At 30.6% G+C, this 20,657-nt stretch overlaps 7 protein-coding genes across 7 annotated transcripts; 5 read left to right on the plus strand and 2 right to left on the minus strand.

Moving 5' to 3' along the window:
* Positions 1-894: 894 nt before the first annotated feature.
* On the plus strand, positions 895-2,958 carry BN7_2277 (putative DNA helicase ino80; the record flags this gene model as incomplete). The annotated part of the gene is made up of 1 exon (XM_011277088.1): positions 895-2,958. One exon carries the CDS (start codon positions 895-897, stop codon positions 2,956-2,958), a length of 2,064 nt encoding a protein of 687 aa, XP_011275390.1.
* Positions 2,959-4,534: 1,576 nt separating this feature from the next.
* GAA1 (glycoside hydrolase family 15 protein) lies at positions 4,535-6,451 on the plus strand (the record flags this gene model as incomplete). Its single annotated transcript, XM_011277089.1, has 1 exon — positions 4,535-6,451. The coding sequence occupies one exon, from the start codon at positions 4,535-4,537 to the stop codon at positions 6,449-6,451; it is 1,917 nt and encodes a 638-aa protein (XP_011275391.1).
* A 197-nt stretch (positions 6,452-6,648) lies between these two features.
* MRPS9 (mitochondrial 37S ribosomal protein uS9m) lies at positions 6,649-7,500 on the minus strand (the record flags this gene model as incomplete). The annotated part of the gene is made up of 1 exon (XM_011277090.1): positions 6,649-7,500. The coding sequence occupies one exon, from the start codon at positions 7,498-7,500 to the stop codon at positions 6,649-6,651; it is 852 nt and encodes a 283-aa protein (XP_011275392.1).
* Positions 7,501-7,727: 227 nt separating this feature from the next.
* On the minus strand, positions 7,728-8,310 carry MHF1 (Mhf1p; the record flags this gene model as incomplete). Its single annotated transcript, XM_011277091.1, has 3 exons — positions 7,728-7,986; positions 8,056-8,152; positions 8,244-8,310. 3 exons carry the CDS (start codon positions 8,308-8,310, stop codon positions 7,728-7,730), a joined length of 423 nt encoding a protein of 140 aa, XP_011275393.1.
* Positions 8,311-8,640: 330 nt separating this feature from the next.
* On the plus strand, positions 8,641-11,115 carry DUF1 (Duf1p; the record flags this gene model as incomplete). Its single annotated transcript, XM_011277092.1, has 1 exon — positions 8,641-11,115. The coding sequence occupies one exon, from the start codon at positions 8,641-8,643 to the stop codon at positions 11,113-11,115; it is 2,475 nt and encodes an 824-aa protein (XP_011275394.1).
* Positions 11,116-11,585: 470 nt separating this feature from the next.
* RPB5 (DNA-directed RNA polymerase core subunit RPB5) lies at positions 11,586-12,233 on the plus strand (the record flags this gene model as incomplete). Its single annotated transcript, XM_011277093.1, has 1 exon — positions 11,586-12,233. One exon carries the CDS (start codon positions 11,586-11,588, stop codon positions 12,231-12,233), a length of 648 nt encoding a protein of 215 aa, XP_011275395.1.
* A 6,873-nt stretch (positions 12,234-19,106) lies between these two features.
* On the plus strand, positions 19,107-20,318 carry BN7_2283 (alkene reductase; the record flags this gene model as incomplete). Its single annotated transcript, XM_011277094.1, has 1 exon — positions 19,107-20,318. One exon carries the CDS (start codon positions 19,107-19,109, stop codon positions 20,316-20,318), a length of 1,212 nt encoding a protein of 403 aa, XP_011275396.1.
* Positions 20,319-20,657: the final 339 nt, after the last annotated feature.

Consider the following 20,657-nt stretch of genomic DNA (forward strand, 5'->3'; position numbering starts at 1 on the left):
CACCAGTAGTGATTCAAATTTCTTCTTGTCGAAAATGAAAACAGATGCTTGTCTATCTGATGACTTATGCTTTGCAGGATATACCGCCCATAGATCTGAATGGAAAGACGGGTTCGAAGCTATCGAATAATTCCCCTGTATTCCTGTTTTCCCTAGATTGATTCAGTTAGTAAATTCACTCCCAAAACACTTTAAATTATTCAAATCCACAACTCACACTTGAACATGGTGTCTCTTCTTTATAATACTCAAAAAGGGCCTTCTGATGATATTTCAAATTGAATATTTTTGAAACGTAAACATTTCGATTTTTATTCATACCGAAAACTACTTTTTCTGGTAAGATTATGTCATCGGTGCGTATGGTGTTATGTAATCACAATAAACAATATTATACGGTAACACTAAATACACTGGAAAAGGTGAATTATTGTAAAGAATTGGGGTGTTAGAGTAGCACTTTACAATTTCATCAAGATAATATATAGGTGTTTACGGCTTATAAATTTGTGGGATTATGTGATGAACTGTGGGAACGCTAAGGGTATTGAATGTCAGGGATTATAGTCTCACATGGCTAGATGTAATGATATTCATTCACATATCCATACTCATCCTCATAACCCCATTAATTATATAACAATAGCAATTCAAATCCAATTAAACTTTCAAAGAAACTTTCCTGAAATTCTCCAATTTAAAAGTTTGTTAATTATGTGTCATTATTTGACCGTGAATTCTGCCAAATTGATAAGAGAAGAACGATGATCCATATATGAGAAAGTTTATTTAAATGGCAAAAAAGACAGCTTTTTTCCTTGTTTTTTTATTCAATTTGGTTTTAGGTATCAGGGAATTAGCTTGAATATTTGTTGATAGTGTTAAATTACTATAATGACAGACTTTGAAGCTGATAGTGTTCCAGTTGTTAGTACTGCTGAGAATAAGGAAAGCAATGATTTTGTCCCACCTTTGGAGAATAAGGAATGTGCACCTGAAGTTATTGAAATAGCTGATGCTTCAGAAAATAGTGAGAATTCAGTAATCCCAAGAAAGAGAAAGAGAGTTGTTTTATCTGATGCTGAAAGGGATGATGAAAAAGTTGTTGAAAAAGATGATAAAAAAGATGATAAGGCAGGTGAAGCACCTGAAGAAACACTAATTGAAAAAGATGAGGTTCACCCTAGGGGTTCTTCACCAAAACCTGCTAATTCGTGTGGTATTAAATCAAAAGAAGTTTCACCAAAGCCTTCTAGCATTAAATCAAAAGAAGTCTCACCAAAGCCTTTTGGTATCAAATCAAAGAAAGTCTCACCAAAACCTTTTGGTATCCCAATCCGTTCAAGAAATAGACCATATGAGAGAAGAAACCCAATTAACCCTCCAGTTGGAAAAGCTATTGGTCAAAATGCTGGAATTAGACCTAGACCTCCTCGTGGACTTCTAATTTCTCATAGACGCCCAAACCCTAATCGTCCTCCAATTGCTCATAAAAACCCTACACCTCCTCGTGGACCTCCAATTGCTCATAGACCCCCAATCCGTGATGGTCCTCCAATTTCTCATGGTCCCTCAATTTCTCATGGTCCCCCAATCCGTGATGGTCCTCCAATTCGTCATGGTCCTCCAGCTCGTCATGGTCCTCCAATTCGTGATGGTCCTCCAATTCATCATGGTCCTCCAGCTCGTCATGGTCCTCCAGTTCGTCATGGTCCTCCAATTCGTCATGGTCCTTCAATGTTCCATGGACCACCAATTTCTAATGGACCACCAATTTCTAATAGACCACCAATCAGAAATCCATTACATCGAAGACCAATGGAGATTCCAGCTCGCCCATCACGTTGTATTCCTCATGAGCCATATAGAGGATTGCCAATAAGTGATGATGATGATGATTATGGTCTCTTAGTTGATTCTGATATCGAACTCGATGATGAACTTGATTATGACGAGGAATTTCCTTATGAAGATGAGCTTGAAGATTATCTAGATTATGGAGATGATTCATCAATCGATGAAGATAGAGACCCTGATGATTTCATTACAGAATATCCTGCAGGTGCATTTGCTCCAAGTCCTGAAAATGGTGAAGCTGATTTAATTCTTGGAAATGAATCAGATGATGATGAAGAGTTAAGTATGAAAGATCAAGCATACAAGTCTGCTTTGGATAATATGAGACATTCTATGGATTTAACTTCACTCGCAGCTGTTTCCCAAATGAATCTTGAAAATTGTGAAGATCGTGATGGTAACCCTGGTGAATCGACTGATCGATATAAATTACACGTTTTACCTATTAGAAAACAGAAGTTTGATAATAAATTAGATGCTTTAAAAGCTAAAGCTCTTCAGATGATTGATGAAAAAAATCAATTATCATCGAAAGGTCCTTTGGGAGATGATTCATTGGAAGAACTCAGATCAACACCTGTTATCCAAGATGATGATGAAAAGAGATCTAATTCTCCTGAAATATACATTGGGAATGATCATGAAATTGAAACTGAAGGAGAGAATCAATCTCAAGTTCGAATTGGAATTGAAAAGGAAGGTCAATCTCAAGGTCAAATTGAAAATGAAGATCAATCTCAAATTCAAAGTGAAATTGATAGTGATAGTGAATATCAACCTCAAAGTGAAAGTGAAAGTGAAAGTGAAAGTGAAAGTGAAAGTGAAAGTGAAAGTGAAAGTGAAAGTGATAGTGAAAGTGAAAGTGAAAGTGAAGAAGATGAAGTCTTGGAACCTTCACCAAAGAGACAAAAAACTTCAAAGTCTCGTGACTCCAGAATTCAAGTTGTTAGAGTTAATGATGAATTAATCAAATTCGAAGTTAATGGGAAATTATCTAAGCCTGAAGCTTCTATCAAACGGGATTTGATTAGTGGTGCTATTGGTGTAGCAATTGGTGGGATTGCAACTTTTTTTGGGTTAGCATTTTCAGGTACAGAATGAGATATAGTATCTATCTCATTGATTTATGTTTTTTAAGTTATTGGTTATTGGTTTTTTATATATGAATATGATTCGGGTTTCGGGGTTGGGTTTTCGGATTTTATGATTTTTGTATATTATTATAAGGTTTAATGAGTTGATCTTGTATATGGTTTTGACTTACACTTTTTTTATGATTCTATATCAGTGAATATTTTTATAAATTTTACGTACTCTTAATTCTATTTAGTCCAAACTTTGTAATTCAAGAATACTCAATTAGCTCGGGATCTGGGGCTTCAAACGACATACAATCCAAGTTACCCAACAAACTCCTCACAAGTAATTCAATACACACTAAAAACAACTCAGTCATTCAATTAATTACAAGTATTCTTATTCTTATTCTTATACGTTAGATAATAAAATAGTTTCCCCGTTTACTTGCATATAAATTCTTCCGGATTCGGAATTTTTTACATGTGCATATTTGAAAGTAAAATAATTTGAAACATTTTGCAGTAAACATACTGATTTTTTTGCTTTAAAATTGTTAAAATCACTCAATTTTTATAGTAGTTACAATAAAATGTCTGTTTTTGAAAAAAAAAAATTGGGTTATTTGTACTTATTGAATTTGAAATTAAAATTTATGAATTATATGTTGATAAAATTTTGAAAAATAAAACTTTCATCAAAAAACTCTCATTTTTTAATACATCAGAATAATAATAGAATAACAATATATATTAATCACTATTTACAATTTTCATTTACCTTTATTTGTGTTATATTCTCATCAATATTAGTCTCAATTCTACCGGACCGCGGAATTATTTTCGGAAATTCCAAATTGCCACAATCTAAAAATTTCCCCAGATAATCTGATCGACACATCAAATTACAAACTAAAAACCTACGAATTAAAACTCTCGAAACTTTAGATTCTGGCGATATTTGAGGCGAATTATGATTTATGCATAACTAACAAGCAAATATCATGAGTTTTATGTCCGTTTAGAGAGTGTTTATTAGCTGTATGCTATGATTGTGCTTGTCGGAATCTGGGGAATGGATTATGGCCTTCAGAAGCCACGATTTTGAGACGTATAGATGATTAGTCTTTTACATGTCTAATTGCAAATGAGGAGGTTGTATAGATCTTCAATGGACAACCATGATCATGATCTTCATCATCTTGTCTTGAAGGTTCGTACTTTTTATGATTTTTAGCCTTTTTATATAGATTTTCATGAACATCTCATGAATCTTCACGAAAGCAAATATAATTCAAATCTATTAATCAGCAAAGATGATCAATTGCAAAACAATGAGTCCTGAAAACCTTCACACTATTCAATCTTAACTTCACTAAAGAGCAAGATCAACAACAGCTTCTCTAGAAATTTCGTATTAACAGTGATTCTCCTAATTTGGTGCATTTACATGGCATTAGGGGGCTACGGGGTGACCAATAAACTAAGACAAAGACGTATAGAGACAAAGACATATAGATCATAGACATTTTAAGATCCATTGAATCAATTAACCGAACAGGTATAAATACAGGATCTTATCAGCTGCTTTTTATTAGAAAATGGTTGAATCAAGTTTCATAAGTATCATCAATCAATATCTTCAAATGATATTCTCCAAATTATATCAAATAGCACTTGCATCATCTGCATTTGCTGCTCAATTAATTGAAAACCCCATTGAATTAAACGATACAAATCATGTTCAATTAGCTTCTTACAATTATACATCCGGTACTTTCAATGCTGAATTTTTTGTTCATAATGATGGTTATGATAAGACAGTTTTCCTTTATTATACAAATAAAGATGAACAATCAACTCCTTTAACCGCATTAGCTGCAAGTCATGCTGAAGGATTAGAAGATGATTGGGAATTATGGACAACATCAACCAAGATTTTCCAAGAAGAAGGTCTTGATACTTTATTAAATGTTACTTTTAATTCAATAAATACTGGGGATGTTTATTCTCAACAATTAAATATTAAAGTTGAACAAACTGATCCTCAAGAAGATTCTGAATCTGCTCCAGAACCAAAAATCCAGCCTTCTGGTCTTGGTGAAGATATTGATGATTGGTTAAATGCTCAATCTGTTGATTCACAAATTTATAAAGCTAAATCAAGAGTTTTCGATAATATTGGTGTTGAAGGTTCTGTACCAGGTCTTGTTATTGCATCACCATCTCATGGTGAAAATTCAGATAATCCAGATTATTTCTATCATTGGATTCGTGATGCTGGATTAACTTATGATGCAATTTTCAAATTATATGAAGCATTACCAGATAGAGAATCAACAGCAGCTAGAGCATTAGAAGATTATTTCTTACAATTTATTTCTGCTTCAATTGCTGAACAAAATGATGGTAGTGCAATTGCAGGATTAGGTGAACCAAAATTTTATGTTGGTAATAATTCTGGTTATCAAGGTGCTTGGGGTAGACCACAAAATGATGGACCTGCTATTAGAGCATTTGCAATTTTAGAATTTGTTAAAGAATATATCAAGAAAGGTGGTGATCAAAATTATATTATTGATTTAGCATGGGAACAACCATTAAAGAAAGATTTAGATTTTGTTGCATCAAATTGGACTTATTCAAATTTTGATCTTTGGGAAGAAGTTGATTCTGATCATTTTTTCACTAAATTTGTTCAAAGAAGAGCTTTAATTCAAGGTGCTGAATTTGCTTCTGAATACTTAAGAGATGTTTCAACATATAGAGTATGGAATGAAGCTGCCATTGCTCTAAATGATACTTTATCAAATTTTGTTTATCCAATTAGAAATATAATCTTGAATAGTTATGGACCTTCACAACGTGGTAAAGCTTCATATAAAGATCTTTCAGTTATCTTAGGTGTTAATCATGCTTACATAGGTGATGATGTATTTGCACCAACTAATGAATGGGTCTTGAGAACCGCATATGAAATTGCAACTTCATTTATTCCAGTTTATGAACTTTCAAATACAACTCATGATGAAAATAATTTACCTTTAGCACCACCAACTGGTAGATATCCAGAAGATGTTTATAATGGTACTGGATCATCATTAGCAAATCCATGGTTTTTATCAAATAATGCATTTGCAGAATATTTCTTTACAATTGCTAAAAATTTCCAAGATTCAGGTTCAATTTCAGTTACTGAATTATCATTACCATTTTGGAAATATTATACAGGTGTTTCAGAAACTGGTTCAATAAATTCAGATTCTGATCAATTTAAACAAATTATTCAATCATTATTAGGTTGGGGTGATGCTTATTTAAGAGTTGTTAAATATTATGCAGGTGAAGATGGTCATTTAAGTGAACAATTTGATAAAGATTCTGGTGTTATAAGAGGTGCTAGAGATTTAACTTGGTCTTATGCTTCACTAGTCACTGCGGCTATTGCAAGAGCTAATGCTAAAGGAGATGATGGATTTACAGCTTCTTTAGCTTTATTAGAAGGTGATGTTCAATAGATTTGAAAATCTTCCTTCTTCTTCTTTTCAATTCTTTATATGTTATCATGGATATTTCTATTTCTTAATCTATGATTGATACCCCCATTTTTATAAGACTTAATACAACATTTATGCAAATTTACATGTATTCTCGTTAATATGAAGTAATAATAATATATATATACAAAATAAAGACAAACCCCCAATAGACTTGTCTAACGTTTAACCCAAGTTGGACTCTTTCTAGCTTTTCTTTTACCTGGTTTCTTTCTTTCTTTTCTTCTATTATCTCTAGACATACAACCAGCTTTATATAATCTTGGTTTTAATAAAGGATTATGAATAACAAGACCTTTACCAATAGCATTTGCAATAGCACCAGCTTTACCTGAAAATCCACCACCTTCAACAGTAATGAAAATATTATATTCACCTTCACTTTCAACAACTTTTAAAGGATATAAAATTTCTTCACGTTCAGCTAATCTTTTAAATTCTTTATTTAATGGTCTACCATTAACCAAGATTTCACCAGAACCTTTTGACATATAAACCATAGCAGTAGCAGCTTTTCTACCACCAATAGTTTTAGATCTACCAAATTCATCTAATTTTCTAATAACTTTAACTTCTTCTTTTTGACCTTGAGCACGAGCAAATTTTTTCAATTGTGTTTCTATTTCTTCAGGCATTAATTGTGAATCGATTTTATTTAATCTTGATAAAACTTTAACTAAATCTCTATGATTACCAGGTCTTAATCTTGGATCTTTTGCTAAACCTTGATATTGATCAAAAGTTAACCATTTATTAACTTTAGAATCATCTCTAGGTAGTGTAACATATTTACGTAATAGATCATTCAAATCTCTCATAATTTTTTCATGTGGAGGACTTTCATCATAATATGTATTATCAACTGGAATGATTCTTTTTTGTTCTAATTGTGGAATATAAGCTTGAATAATTGAATCTGATGATTTTATTGTGGATTGAAACCTTAGACTTTGGATTGTAGGTCTAGAGCACAGACCCAGTCTGCGTAAACCCGACGTTATACTGAACATCTTGTATAACTGTTCAACACAACTTCAACACTCACAATTTTCAACCAATCTTGTTTTCTTTAACCAGTTTTTTTTCCAAAGTGAATGTTGATTTTTTTTTTTCCATCAACAAAATTATGTAATCAAAAGATTGTTGACTTCCTAATCGGGAAATAAAAGTGTACATACGCTACAAAAATACAACAATCATTATAAAACTTCATTAAAACTATAATAAACACACTAAATCACCTGTTACTCTTCCTGTTTGTGGTTGCCCGTATGAGTTCGTCGTCCATATCGAAATCATCATCGTCGTCATCTTCCTGAGCATTATTATTATCATATTGAACAGTTTGTTTCTTCTTATTAGCATTGAGTTCCACAAGATGTTCTTTTAAGAGACCAGTCAAGTCCTCGTTTCTCCTTGTGACCATGAACATGTCTTCGGGCGTTATTGTCTTTCTCTTTGCGTGTCTGCTGTTGTTAATATTCAAATCCTTATTACTAGGTCTCTTCAATACTCACCTGGCAAACGATTCCAAGTCTTCACCAAGAGATAATGCCTGGTTGTACACCAGCTCCACCAATGAAGCCACAAACTTCGGAGTTGCACTGATCTTCTCTTCACCTTCAATCAATTGTGATTCTTCCTCCACAATTTTGGCAATGGCTAGCCAAAGTCTAGCTTTCAATTGCTTTTACGCGTTAGTACTTGATCTCTTTAAATATTGAGTAACTCCACTGGGAATGATGCTAAAGACTCCCGGGAAAAACACCAGTTAAACTCACACTGGCCACTTCTTTCTCCTGCTGTGTCAAGTTCTTCATTATACCAAACACAATCAATATACAATCAAATGAATCACAACTAAATCAACTGATTAAATTCTTTTTGGTGTTATTGTTACACGCGAAATTCTCAAACGTACCCGCGAATTTGTTTTTTGATGGTTCGACAAAAACCCCAAACTATGCCGAAGCGAGAAGGAACAATCAATTGAAAGACGGAATTGGCAGGTTCTTTTAAGAAGCGTTGAGTGACTAGTTGTTTGGTATTGTATTGATACGTACTTTTATTGTTGAATCATTGAAAGAAAAAGGAATTGATCAGGTCAAAGGGAAGACTAGAGTTTTGTCAAAGGTGTACTAAGGTCAACAATGAGTAGGTTACATTCAAAAAGCCTCAGTTATGTATTAGGTGTTAATGAAAATGATAAATCTCATGTCTTACCAATAAATACAATTAGATCAAATGAAACACATTTATTCACAGGTGGTAGAGATGGGGTAGTGGCAAGTTATGATAATCATACAAATAATATTTCTCATGGTCAAATTCATACAGATTGGGTTAATGATATTCAATTATTTAATGAAAATTCTCTTGTTAGTTGTTCATCTGATCTTAGTGTTAAATTATGGAATTATGAACTAAATAAATTCGAATTAATAGGTCATCATCATGATTATGTTAAATCTTTAGCAATTTCCAATTCAGGGTCCATAATAACTGGTGGTCTTGATAGATTTATTAATATATGGGATGTAACTCAAAAAACAAAAATTGGTGCTTTTGAAAATAAATTAGATAATGATAAAGGCTCTATTTATTCTATATCATCAAACAAACAAACTGGTCTTGTTGCATTTGGTGATAATGATTCAAACATTCAATTATTTGATCCAAATACTTTTAAACCAATAGTGGCATTAAATGGTCATACTGATACTATAAAATCATTAATCGTTGGAGAAAATTATTTATTATCAGGTTCATCAGATAAAAAAGTTAATCTTTGGGATCTTAGAACAAATCATATTTTGAAAAGTTTTAATTTTGAAAATTCAATATGGTCATTATATTCTGATGATTTAGAATTTAATGAATTTTATACAGGTGATTCCCAGGGCCGGTTATATCATACTAACCAAGATTTAACTCGGGTTATTGGATCGGGGAGTAGAGGTGTATTATCAATAAATAAATTTCAAGATGAAATATGGTCATCATCAATGGAAAATTCAAATTTAACAAATTGGACAACTCCAATAAAGACAATTGAAGGTGATTATGGTATGATTAAAGCTAGATTATTGAATAATAGACGTTATGTCGTAACATTGAGTACTTCAGAAGAAGTTAAATTATGGGATATTGTAAAAGGTATTGAATTAAGAAATTTTGGTAATAATGTTGGATTTGAAGATGTTATTGATAAATATCAAACTGAGGAAATTTTACCAACTTGGTGTCGTGTATCTATTAAAGCTGGAAGATTATTTATTAGTTTAAGTGAATCAAGTTATTTGAATACAGAACTTTATGGTGATGATTTTGAGGAATATGGATTAAAATTAGACCCCGAGACAAGATTTAGTATTGGTAAAATTGTTATTCAATCAATTTTTCAAAAATTTATACAATATCAATTGAAAAAAGATAATGATTTAAGAGAACAAAGAATTAAAGATATTAAAGGTGTTTCTAAATTACATATTTTATCTAAATTATCATCACATGATTCAACTCCAATACAATCATTACCTCAATCAGCAGCTCAAACACCAATTGATGAACATAAGACATTTTTCAGTGATAAATTATCAGATACTCTGAGTTCATTACCACCTTCATCAGCACCAGCTGTATTAACACAAGAAAGTGAACCAATTAATATATCAACAAAGCAAAAAAAAGATGAAAATGGAACTTCAACACCTTCAAGTTTTAGAAAATTAAGATTATTTGGTAAGAAATCTAAAACACAAGTTCCAATATCTGAAGAGCAATTGAATAATGAATCAGATTTACAACCACCACCACCACAAACTGCACCAAATTTATCAAATAATATTAATAATAACGATACCACTACCACAGAACCAAAAGAATCACAATTAACTCAACAATTACAATCTTTACAATTAAATCAAACAAATGGTACAGATAATCAATCAAATAAATCACAACCAAATTCAGAACCTGGTTCCAAAGATCCAAGTAGAAAATCTTCAAATGTTGAAATTGAAGATACTTTCCAATCTGTCTTGAATGAAATCAAATCAATTTATGATTCATTACACCATGTTCATCAATTACATAATACCCAATTAACTCCATTACCTCATGCAGATGCACCAATAATTGAATTACCAAATGATTTAATTATAATTATAAATGAACGTATTGGTGGTTCAAGTAATGAAATTGATCTTTATAGTGAATTTCTTGATGATTTAAAATTCCCAATCTTGGAACAATTCTTACCAAAATGGATTGGTAACCTATTACTAAAGAATAAATATAATATAAAAGAATTCCCAAAAGTTGGATTCACAATATCAAGACATCCAAATATTACAAATGTTCCAAATATAACAAATGGTAATTGCAGATTAAATGCATATAATATGCTTAGAGTTAGAAGAATCTTAACTTATATAACTGATAGAATGGAATCCAAGACTTCAGAAATGCAACATCATGTTAAAGCTGAAGAATGGTTAGAAGTTTTATGTAATGATGAAGTATTACCTGAAACTATGACTTTAGCTACTTTAAAAGCAACAAGATGGAAAACAAGTGGTGATATTCAAATTACTTATAGACGTAAAAATGAATCATCAAAATGAGTTTTAGCTTGGTACTTACTATATCACTATATTTATTTATAATTTTATACATGAAAAAGAATGAAGATGGAAATGAATTAATTTTTAATGATTATATGTGTAATTCTGAGAATGATTGGTCTATCTTGTAAGTAAATATCAGACCTATCTAATAAATTTACCCTGGATGATATAATCATTACGCTTTTGATTATGTAATACAGAAGTTTCCGCGAATTTTCTAGATTTTTGAATTTTTTTTTTCTTTCCATAGTTGATAAAAATTTAGTATATGGAAATTAATTAGAAATTATAATACAATTAAAACAAGATTAAGATAATCATTTGTTAGTCTTATTTCATCCCATTCCATCCTTAATATTTCTCATCACAACCATTGGCTAGACTTCATCCCATTAGTTGTATTTTTTATTAACAATCTTCACCCTTTTGCATCAAATTCAAACAATAACAAATATATATAAATCATCATGGATCAAGAAAATGATAGAATAGTTTCTCGTTTATGGAGAGCTTTTAGAACCGTCAAGGAAATGGCTTTAGATCGTGGTTATTTCATTGCCACTGAAGAAATAACTATGAATCTTGAAGAATTTAGATCAAAATATTGTGATGCTATGGGACGTCCTCAAAGAAAATTAATGTCATTTCAAGCATCTCCAACTTCTGAATCATTAGGTCAATTCCCAAATATGGGTTCATTATGGGTTGAATTTTGTGATGAAGCAAGTGTTGGTATTAAAACTATGAAGAATTTTGTTATTCATATTAGTGAAAAAAATTTTAGTGTTGGTATATTTATTTATCAAAATGGTATTACACCAAGTGCAAATAAATTAATTCCAACTGTTGCACCTGCAGTTATTGAAACTTTCCAAGAAAGTGATTTGATTGTTAATATAACACATCATGAATTAGTTCCAAAACATATTGTTTTATCAGATGATGAAAAAAAAGAATTATTAGAAAGATATAGATTAAAAGAATCTCAATTACCTCGTATTCAAAGAGAAGATCCAGTTGCTCGTTATTTGGGTTTAAGAAGAGGTCAAGTTGTAAAGATTATAAGAAGAAGTGAGACTAGTGGTCGTTATGCAAGTTATAGAATATGTTTATGATTTGATTTCACTTTTCATCACTTGTTTTTCTGTCTATTGAGATAGGATTTTTAAAGTAAAATTTATAAAAAAGTCTAGTTTATGTATTATAGAAGTTTTGAATATAAACAAATAATGTTTTTCTTTTAAAATTTGATGATCCTATTGTAAACTGTTATATAGAATGACGTTATTGACAGGAATTAGTTAAAAGACATGTATTTGAGTGAAGTATATATATTAAAGAGTGATATATAGCTGTTGCTTTTGATTATGAATAGATATCAATTCAGATTTGATTGCTGTCATTATATTGGATGAATTGAATTGTACTAATTAAAGGGTTACAGGTTACAGGCTACAGCTAATTTTCTTATAAAGCGCGAATAGTTTAAAAAATTTGAATTATATTTGAATATAGTTCCCCTTCTAGTATTCTCGTGTTCCCTTTCTAAGTTGAGTTCACAACAAACAAACATGGGGCAATCCTTCCCTTAAACTCAACTTACTATCATTTGGAATAAAGTCGCTTATAATTAATGCACTGTTCTCGCGCAATTCCATTGAATCCGAGTCATCTATACAGATCTTGTGTGTGATACGTTTCAATTTGCTTTATGGTATCTTGAACTGCTAGGTTAGTTCTGTGTGCACCACACCCCTGCTTAATTAACAGATAAAAAATGCTCTTTAGCATGAATTTTCAATACAAAAGGTACAAAACCATATGATATTAGATTCATCTACAAAGAATTACCAAAAATGTTTATTAGTGGAACATTGTCTCATTGATCTAAGTGATCTTGATGAGCGTGTTTTTCACTTTAATATACATATCCCCAATTTTCCCATTTCAAATTAACTTTAATGTAGTAAATATATCGAACTGATATTATTTAGTTTATGTTTTAATTGTACACAATGATCAGTAGAGACGTTAATGATTGGCTAGAAGACTTGAAAGTCTGTTATACCAATGCACGTAATACCTATGGACCTATGGACCCTAATTCAATTTGACATCGAACTTTATCGTTTCTGATCTTGATAAGTTTGAATTATACATCAAACTCATAATAACAAATCGATTAAACTTACACACCCGTACTCTTTACTCCAATAAATAGCTTAAGACTTAATATTCAAGCAGTATATATTTAATCGATTATCATCATGGACGTCTAGATTTAATATAGAACGTTTTCGCGATGGATTCTTGAAAACTTTGATTTTTCAAATTATCGTCATACTAGCTATAGTATTTTCTCCATGTTATTGACTAAATGATCACATTTGAAAGATTGTTAGTGACCAAGTTCAGGATATGAGCGCTACAACCCATAGTTAGATTTGCTTTTAAGTTTGGTAATGAATTTCAGGAAGTGAGATGGATTCTTAATACAAAAGATACAAAATGTCATATGATATTAGATTCATCTACAATCATTCAATTGAATGTTTATTGGCTTGAGCATTGTCTCATCGATCTTTAACAGATCTTGATGAGCGTGTTCTTTTTACCTTCAATATACATAATCCCAATTTTTCATTAATGCTTTGTAGTTGTACGTACTATTAATTAGCCGCTGGCGGCTGTTTTTGTGGTTCTCATTTTTGATCATGAATATAAAAGCAGAAATACTCCATGAACTTGTTCTTTTGCACGACGTCGACTTCAATGCTATATAATTGGAAATATCCATGATTTTAAACAAAATTCATGATCATTAACTTCTTTTTCTAAATGATTGATCACACTATTACACCAACTAAATATCTTCAATTCATTATTCACCACTAGTGGATTGATCACCATTGTTTCAATAACCAGATAGATCACATTCACTACTTATTGGATTGTTTTACACTTCATACAATTGATTCATTAAAGTGAATGATTGATTTGAATTTATACAATGTTTATGAATGATATAGTTGCTTCTATTATATTTGAGGTATCTTTAGTTCAATAAACATCTCGCTTCTTATTTTTACAAATGATTTTCTTGTAGAATATATAGATTACAATTTGTATGATATAAGTTCAGAATATAATGTCAGGCTCCAGCTTCAAATACTTCAATTGTTAATTTGTGCTTACCAAAGATCTCTATAATTCATGATCGCGCTAAAAAAATAGAAAAAGTTTCAACGTCGACATCGATTCAATCCAAAAACAGTCAACACATTGGAAATTGGTGTTAATAGTTTTGATTGTCGTGTTTTCAAGATTTCATGTATTGGTTCAACGCGGGCATATTTCAGTCTTTTCAATGTATGGTTGGTATTGTCGAACAATTTCTCTCTTTTTCCCATCGACCACTCGTAAATCAGCTAAATGAAGGATATTATTATTGTCATTGGAAATTTGATAGATGCATTATTCATTGACTTTGGATTTAGAACATAACATGTGAATATAATCATATCAGTCAAAATATTAGTTACAGATACTAATATAGCTAAATGTTATTTGTTGGACATTGTGTTATTGATCTTTAATTAGATGTGATAATCATGTTCAATTCTTAATATACAAATTTCTTTTTTATCAAATACATAGAAGAGTGTAGCTATCTAATTGTCAATACTTCTTCGAAAATATTGATAGTATGACACCCAAAGGTTCATAATATTGTGAAGTTAATAAGTATATTAATAAAGACGGGTTACTATATTTCGATCGCGCCCCTGTTCACCGATTCAGTAAAATCTTACAACTTAACTTCTTTATAAAAACCTTTCAACAACAACCATTATTCAGAGACCATTTAGGATCGTTATTTTTCTAATAAGCAGTTTCCCATGATATCATTATATTTGACATGCCCCAATCCATGATATAGAATTTCTGGTTGATCATAGAATTAAATTTCATGTTGCAAATTACATTATGTTGATATATTATACTATTATTATTTAACAGCTCCAATATGTTTATATGAACTTTGACTTTAGGTAATTTTGATCAATCATTGATTTGAATATTCCAAAGCAATCATATAATCATGATTATCTCAACTAGAAATGATTTAGTTGGTACTATTAATCAAAGATATAGTTATTGAGGAGTTATGAAGTCTTTCAAGATATCATACAACTAATAAATATATCCTTTTAATCTTTAAGACTTTCCTCGTTGTATTCTTTTAACCGTGTGTCATACAAAAATGCTGTATAATTCAATGTAAATACCTTTGACAGATTAATATACCAAGCTAATGCGTTGTGTATTTAAGATAATACATAATTGGACTTAATACTCTAACAATAATTAGCTAGAGGAATTAATTGGCCAATTGATTTGTTTATAATTTACCGTCGCGAAGAAATTTGAATATAATTTTGAGATTCAAGCTAGTTGTCTTACGTCTAAAGTAAACTCAGGCCTACCATGTAAGAAATTGTTTGTGCTATAAACTCATTAAATTTTTTGATTGTTGTTATTCAATAGTAGGTTGAAATTTCTTTTTAAGCGGCTCCGCTTGGGCAATGTCATCAATATAACTAACTATAATATGGATTAGTTGGGTTTGAATTTTGTGATGCACATCCTTCTTTGAAAACTAAGAATCCTTTATTGATTTTGTTTTCTTTGCCCGATATCTTGGATTCATAAATAAGATCTTTATAAGACTACTAGATTCTGTTTCACAAAATTGTTTCATCTTCGGATCAAAGCTTTTGAAAATGCTTGTGTGATTAGATTTAGTATGTGACTTGAGCAGCCTTTTTCTAAACTTTGATGTAAGATTAGGTTTTTGAAGTCTAAGATGGATTCTTAATACAGATACAAAATCATATGATATTAAATCCATCTACAAAGATTTAAACTAAATGTTTATTGGTAGAACATTGTTTCATCGATCTTTAATGAATCTTGATGAACGTGTTTCTTACTTTAAATATACATACCCCCAAATTTTCATTAATTCTTTGTAGTTGTACGTATATTAGCTAGCCGCTGGCGGCTATTGTATTTGTGGCCATTTGAATATTTTAATTTAAATATAATAATTAGTATATATATAAATAAAATTAGAGGTTTCAATGAACTTGTTCTTTTGTTTGTATATATTATATACGGAATCTGGTGTCTTATTCAATTAGCGTTTGATTTGCATGTTTGGTTTTTGTTAACACTGGAATATAAGAATGGTATTCAAATTTAAAGTGTTGGTAAACAATTCCTATTTCACTGTACAAATTTGATTTATGTGTCAGCTAGATCACATTCACTTATTATTGGACTACTCTATACTTGATGTGCTGCAATTGATTTATAGTATAAGTGATTGATTGATGATCATTTGAATTTATACATTGTTCATGAATGATCTGATAGTTTCTAATATTTGAGCTATATCTTTAATTCAATGAACATACTGTTTCTTATTTCTTCAATTGATTTCCATGTAGAATATTATAGTTTACAACTGTGATCTCTAGCTTTAGAATAGAATATCCTCCAATGTATATCCATTGTTGATTAAATTAATTGTGTTTACAAAAGATCGACACCATCACCAGCTCTGGAGGAATATCATGATCGCGATAAAAAACTTGAAAAAGAATCAGCAACTTCGATCACTCATCAAAATGTACAATGTAACAAATTGGTGTACTTACAGCAAATTTCTTTCGAACTCGAGCTAGTAGTTTGTTTGATGATCTCGTGAAAATGAATGCTACATATTACTTATAATTCATGATATTGGGTACCAAATTGATTGTTCAAAAATTAAGAGGAATTTTTAACTCTTTTTCTCTTTTTTCGTTCGTCATGCTTTCATCCATAAGAAGCTCATATAGCTATTTTCCACATCTAGGGATATATACCCATGTGCAATATAATGTTGATATATTTTATTGTTCAATAATCATGGATTTATAATCCATGTGGATATAATTTTATCAATCATAGTATAGTTAGTGCTACAAATACTAATCAATTAATGATATATATATTAGTTGAACATTGCAGTATTATTGATCTTTAATTAGATGTGATAATCATGTTCGATTGTTAATATACATATATTTCCTTTTTCAAATTGTCATAGACTAGGTCATGTAGATTGATATTTACGTCACTAATGAAGAGTTAATGTAGGAAATTGATATTGGCCTTTCAATCTATAAGCGAGGTTTTAATTCACATATTATTCCTTATATGTTAGGTCAAACAGTAATATATATAACGTCTTTACTATACATTTTATATAGACTTAAAAGCACAAAAACAATAGCGACAATTAATACTATACTACATTAAAGTTAATAAAGTGGAAAAATTGAAGGTATCATGTATATTAAAGTGAATAACACGCTCATCAAGATCCTTTAGACCAATGAGACAATGTTCTAACCAATAAACATTTTAGTTAATTCTTTGTAGATGAATCTAATATCATGTGATCCTGCATATTTTGTATTAATTAAAATTCATCTAAAAAATGCTTTTAGTTCACTTCCAAATTTAAATCCCAATAGAATTCTAGGCTGCCAGTCACACATTTTAAACTCAACATAAACTTACTCTCAAAATTGGTGGAAGTTACATGAAAAGGATAGATGATCATGAAATGTAATCAGACCCTTAATATTGAGGCCTAATAAACACATAGGTGAAAGCATAAGTTGTGATATATTCAGCCCAATAATTAAGACACTCAATTAAATTGATGGAGTAGTAAACGGTTATAAATCTCGTTTAAAGAAAGTTGTATATGTAGACTAAAGGCGGGTTACACTTCCAGTCGCGGCTACCGCGAAATGTCGAAGGTTCATCGAGATCTCAAAACGAGTCAAAACTCTTTATAGAATCTTTAACTGCAACAACAACAAACAACTATCTTTCAAATAGGTCCATCGCTCTATCTTCATAGATTTTTAGAAATGAGGGTAAATTTTTACTATGGTTTTTTTGCAAATTTACCAATCTATCAATAGCTCTTAAACGTATGTACTGCAATTTTATTATCTTAATATTTTGTTGATGTTTTGAGGAGATTATTGGAAGACTAACTATAATATTAGACATTTCAATATCCATGTGATTTTCATTGTTTGGGAAAATAGGGGTCAAACCTAATTGTCAAAAATTCACTGAACAGCTTATGATTGGACTTTTTCAAATATGAATAATCAAATTCCAATCATGTAATATCATGATGATTTCATGAACTGATTTAGCTGATACTACTATAGTGAAAGATATTGTTATTATGTTTTGTTATGAAGTCTTTAAAGATATGCATACGACTAATAAATATATCCTCTTAATTTTGAAACTTTCTTCGGAGACGTAGTCATGATCGTTCGGTTAGTTCAAATACGATTTTGAATTTGTAAACTATAGGTTAACTCTTCTAAGCTGTTAAACGCGTCCGTAATATACACTAGATATAGTTCTCGATATTTTAATCTACTAGCGTGATCCCAATTATATCGTTTACTGCGAACTGGTACAAACTACAAACTGCAGCACATATATAGCACAGCTTAGGACTCAATATTAACAACAACATCCTCGTACGATAAGCTGAATCCATATACCACGGATCAACACCGGGTATAATACCCATAAGTTATCTATTGAATTTGATTATTCAGATTAAATTGGATTTCACGGAACACCGTCTTTATTTAAATTACTTTCTGGTATGGGAAGCACTGGAATTGCATAGTGGAAAAATTATTAAGTAAACAAAAAAATAAAACACAACTATGGCTGAATAGTATCAACTACAAAAGACATATTATGTCTTAATTAGTAATGAGAAAAATGAAGTGGAAGTATAAATAAGGATATGATTCCTTAGTACAAGTTAATCATGATGGTACTGAATTTCCATAAAATTATAGAAATCAAAACATAACAAGTACGCCACAATGACTAAACCAGAATTTGACCAAAGAATTAAACCAGTCTCATTAAAAGATACAAACTTATTCAAACCAATCAGTTTACCAAATAATATCACTTTATCTCATAGATTAACTTTAGCTCCATTAACAAGAATCAAAGGTGATCCTAAAACTCTTGTTCCAAATGTTGAATTAGCTTCTCAATATTATGATCAAAGATCAAAACGTATAGGTACTTTAATCTTAACAGAAGGTATATTCTACTCCAAAGAATGTGGTGGGTTTTATGATGGTATTTCAGGAATTTGGAACCAAGATCAAATTGAAGCATGGTCCAAAATTTTTGAAAAAATTCATTCAAATGGTTCTTTTGTTATTGCTCAATTGTTTCATTTAGGTAGACAAGCTTTACCAGAATATGTTGCTAAGAATGGTCTTACTTATAGAGCACCATCTACTGGGGTTTATATCAATGATGGATCTGCACCTTTTGAAGAACAAGCTAAAGAGTTTAATACTCCATTAACAGGTTTCACTACTGAAGAAGTTGAACAAGAAATTAAAAATTTCGTTCAAGGTGGTATTAACAGTATTAAAGCTGGTGCAGATGGTGTTCAAGTTCATGCTGCAAATGGTTATTTATTAAACCAATTCTTAGACCCAGAATCTAATAGAAGAGATGATAAATATGGTGGTTCAATTGAAAATAGATCAAGATTCATTTTAGAAATTGTTGATCAATTAACTACAGCTATTGGAGCTGATAAAATTTCAGTTAGATTATCACCATGGTCTAAATTTGGTGGATTCCAAGGTGCTCAAGATGATCCAACTTTATTAGCCCAATATGCACATTTAGTTGGAGAATTAGAAAAAAGAAGAAAATCAGGTTCAAATTTCCAATTTATTGATCTTGTTGAACCAAGAGTTGATGGTGCTGATGATAAATCATCCAAAGAATTTCTTAAAAGTGGTTCAAATAAATTTATTTATGATATTTGGGGTGGTTTAATTGTTAGAGCTGGTAATTATATTGGTAATATTGAGGCTTTAACAAAAGATGTTAATGATGATAATAGAACTTTAATTTCATCTGGAAGATATTTCATTGCTAACCCTGATTTACCTGATAGATTAGAAAATGGATGGCCTTTGAATAAATATGATCGTTCAAGTTTTTATGTTAATGGTACTGGTGAAGGTTATATTGATTATCCAGTTTATAAATCGGAATAGAAACACGTGTATCATTTGTATAGTATAGTAAATAATAATTGAAATGCCAGATTATTTGTTCTTAATATACCACATTTGATTTGTATTTACGTAATTCGGGGTTGAGTCCAAGAAAGATTTCAAGTCTATTTTGATTTGTAATCTATACACCAACGGAATCCCGTTCCCCAAAGAAAATCATAAAACAAATTTAAGGAGTTCAAAACTACAAAAACAAACATAATGAACTGAATTCCGTATTTACTAATCAGCTTCTACTTAAATCAAAAACTGAGGCTGAAATTACTAACATTTAGTAAAATTACTTCAAATCAAAATTGATATTACACGTATAGCTTT

Source organism: Wickerhamomyces ciferrii, contig 00051 (assembly GCF_000313485.1).
Source record: "Wickerhamomyces ciferrii WGS project CAIF00000000 data, strain NRRL Y-1031 F-60-10, contig 00051, whole genome shotgun sequence".
NCBI classification, from domain to species: domain Eukaryota; kingdom Fungi; phylum Ascomycota; class Saccharomycetes; order Phaffomycetales; family Wickerhamomycetaceae; genus Hansenula; species Hansenula ciferrii.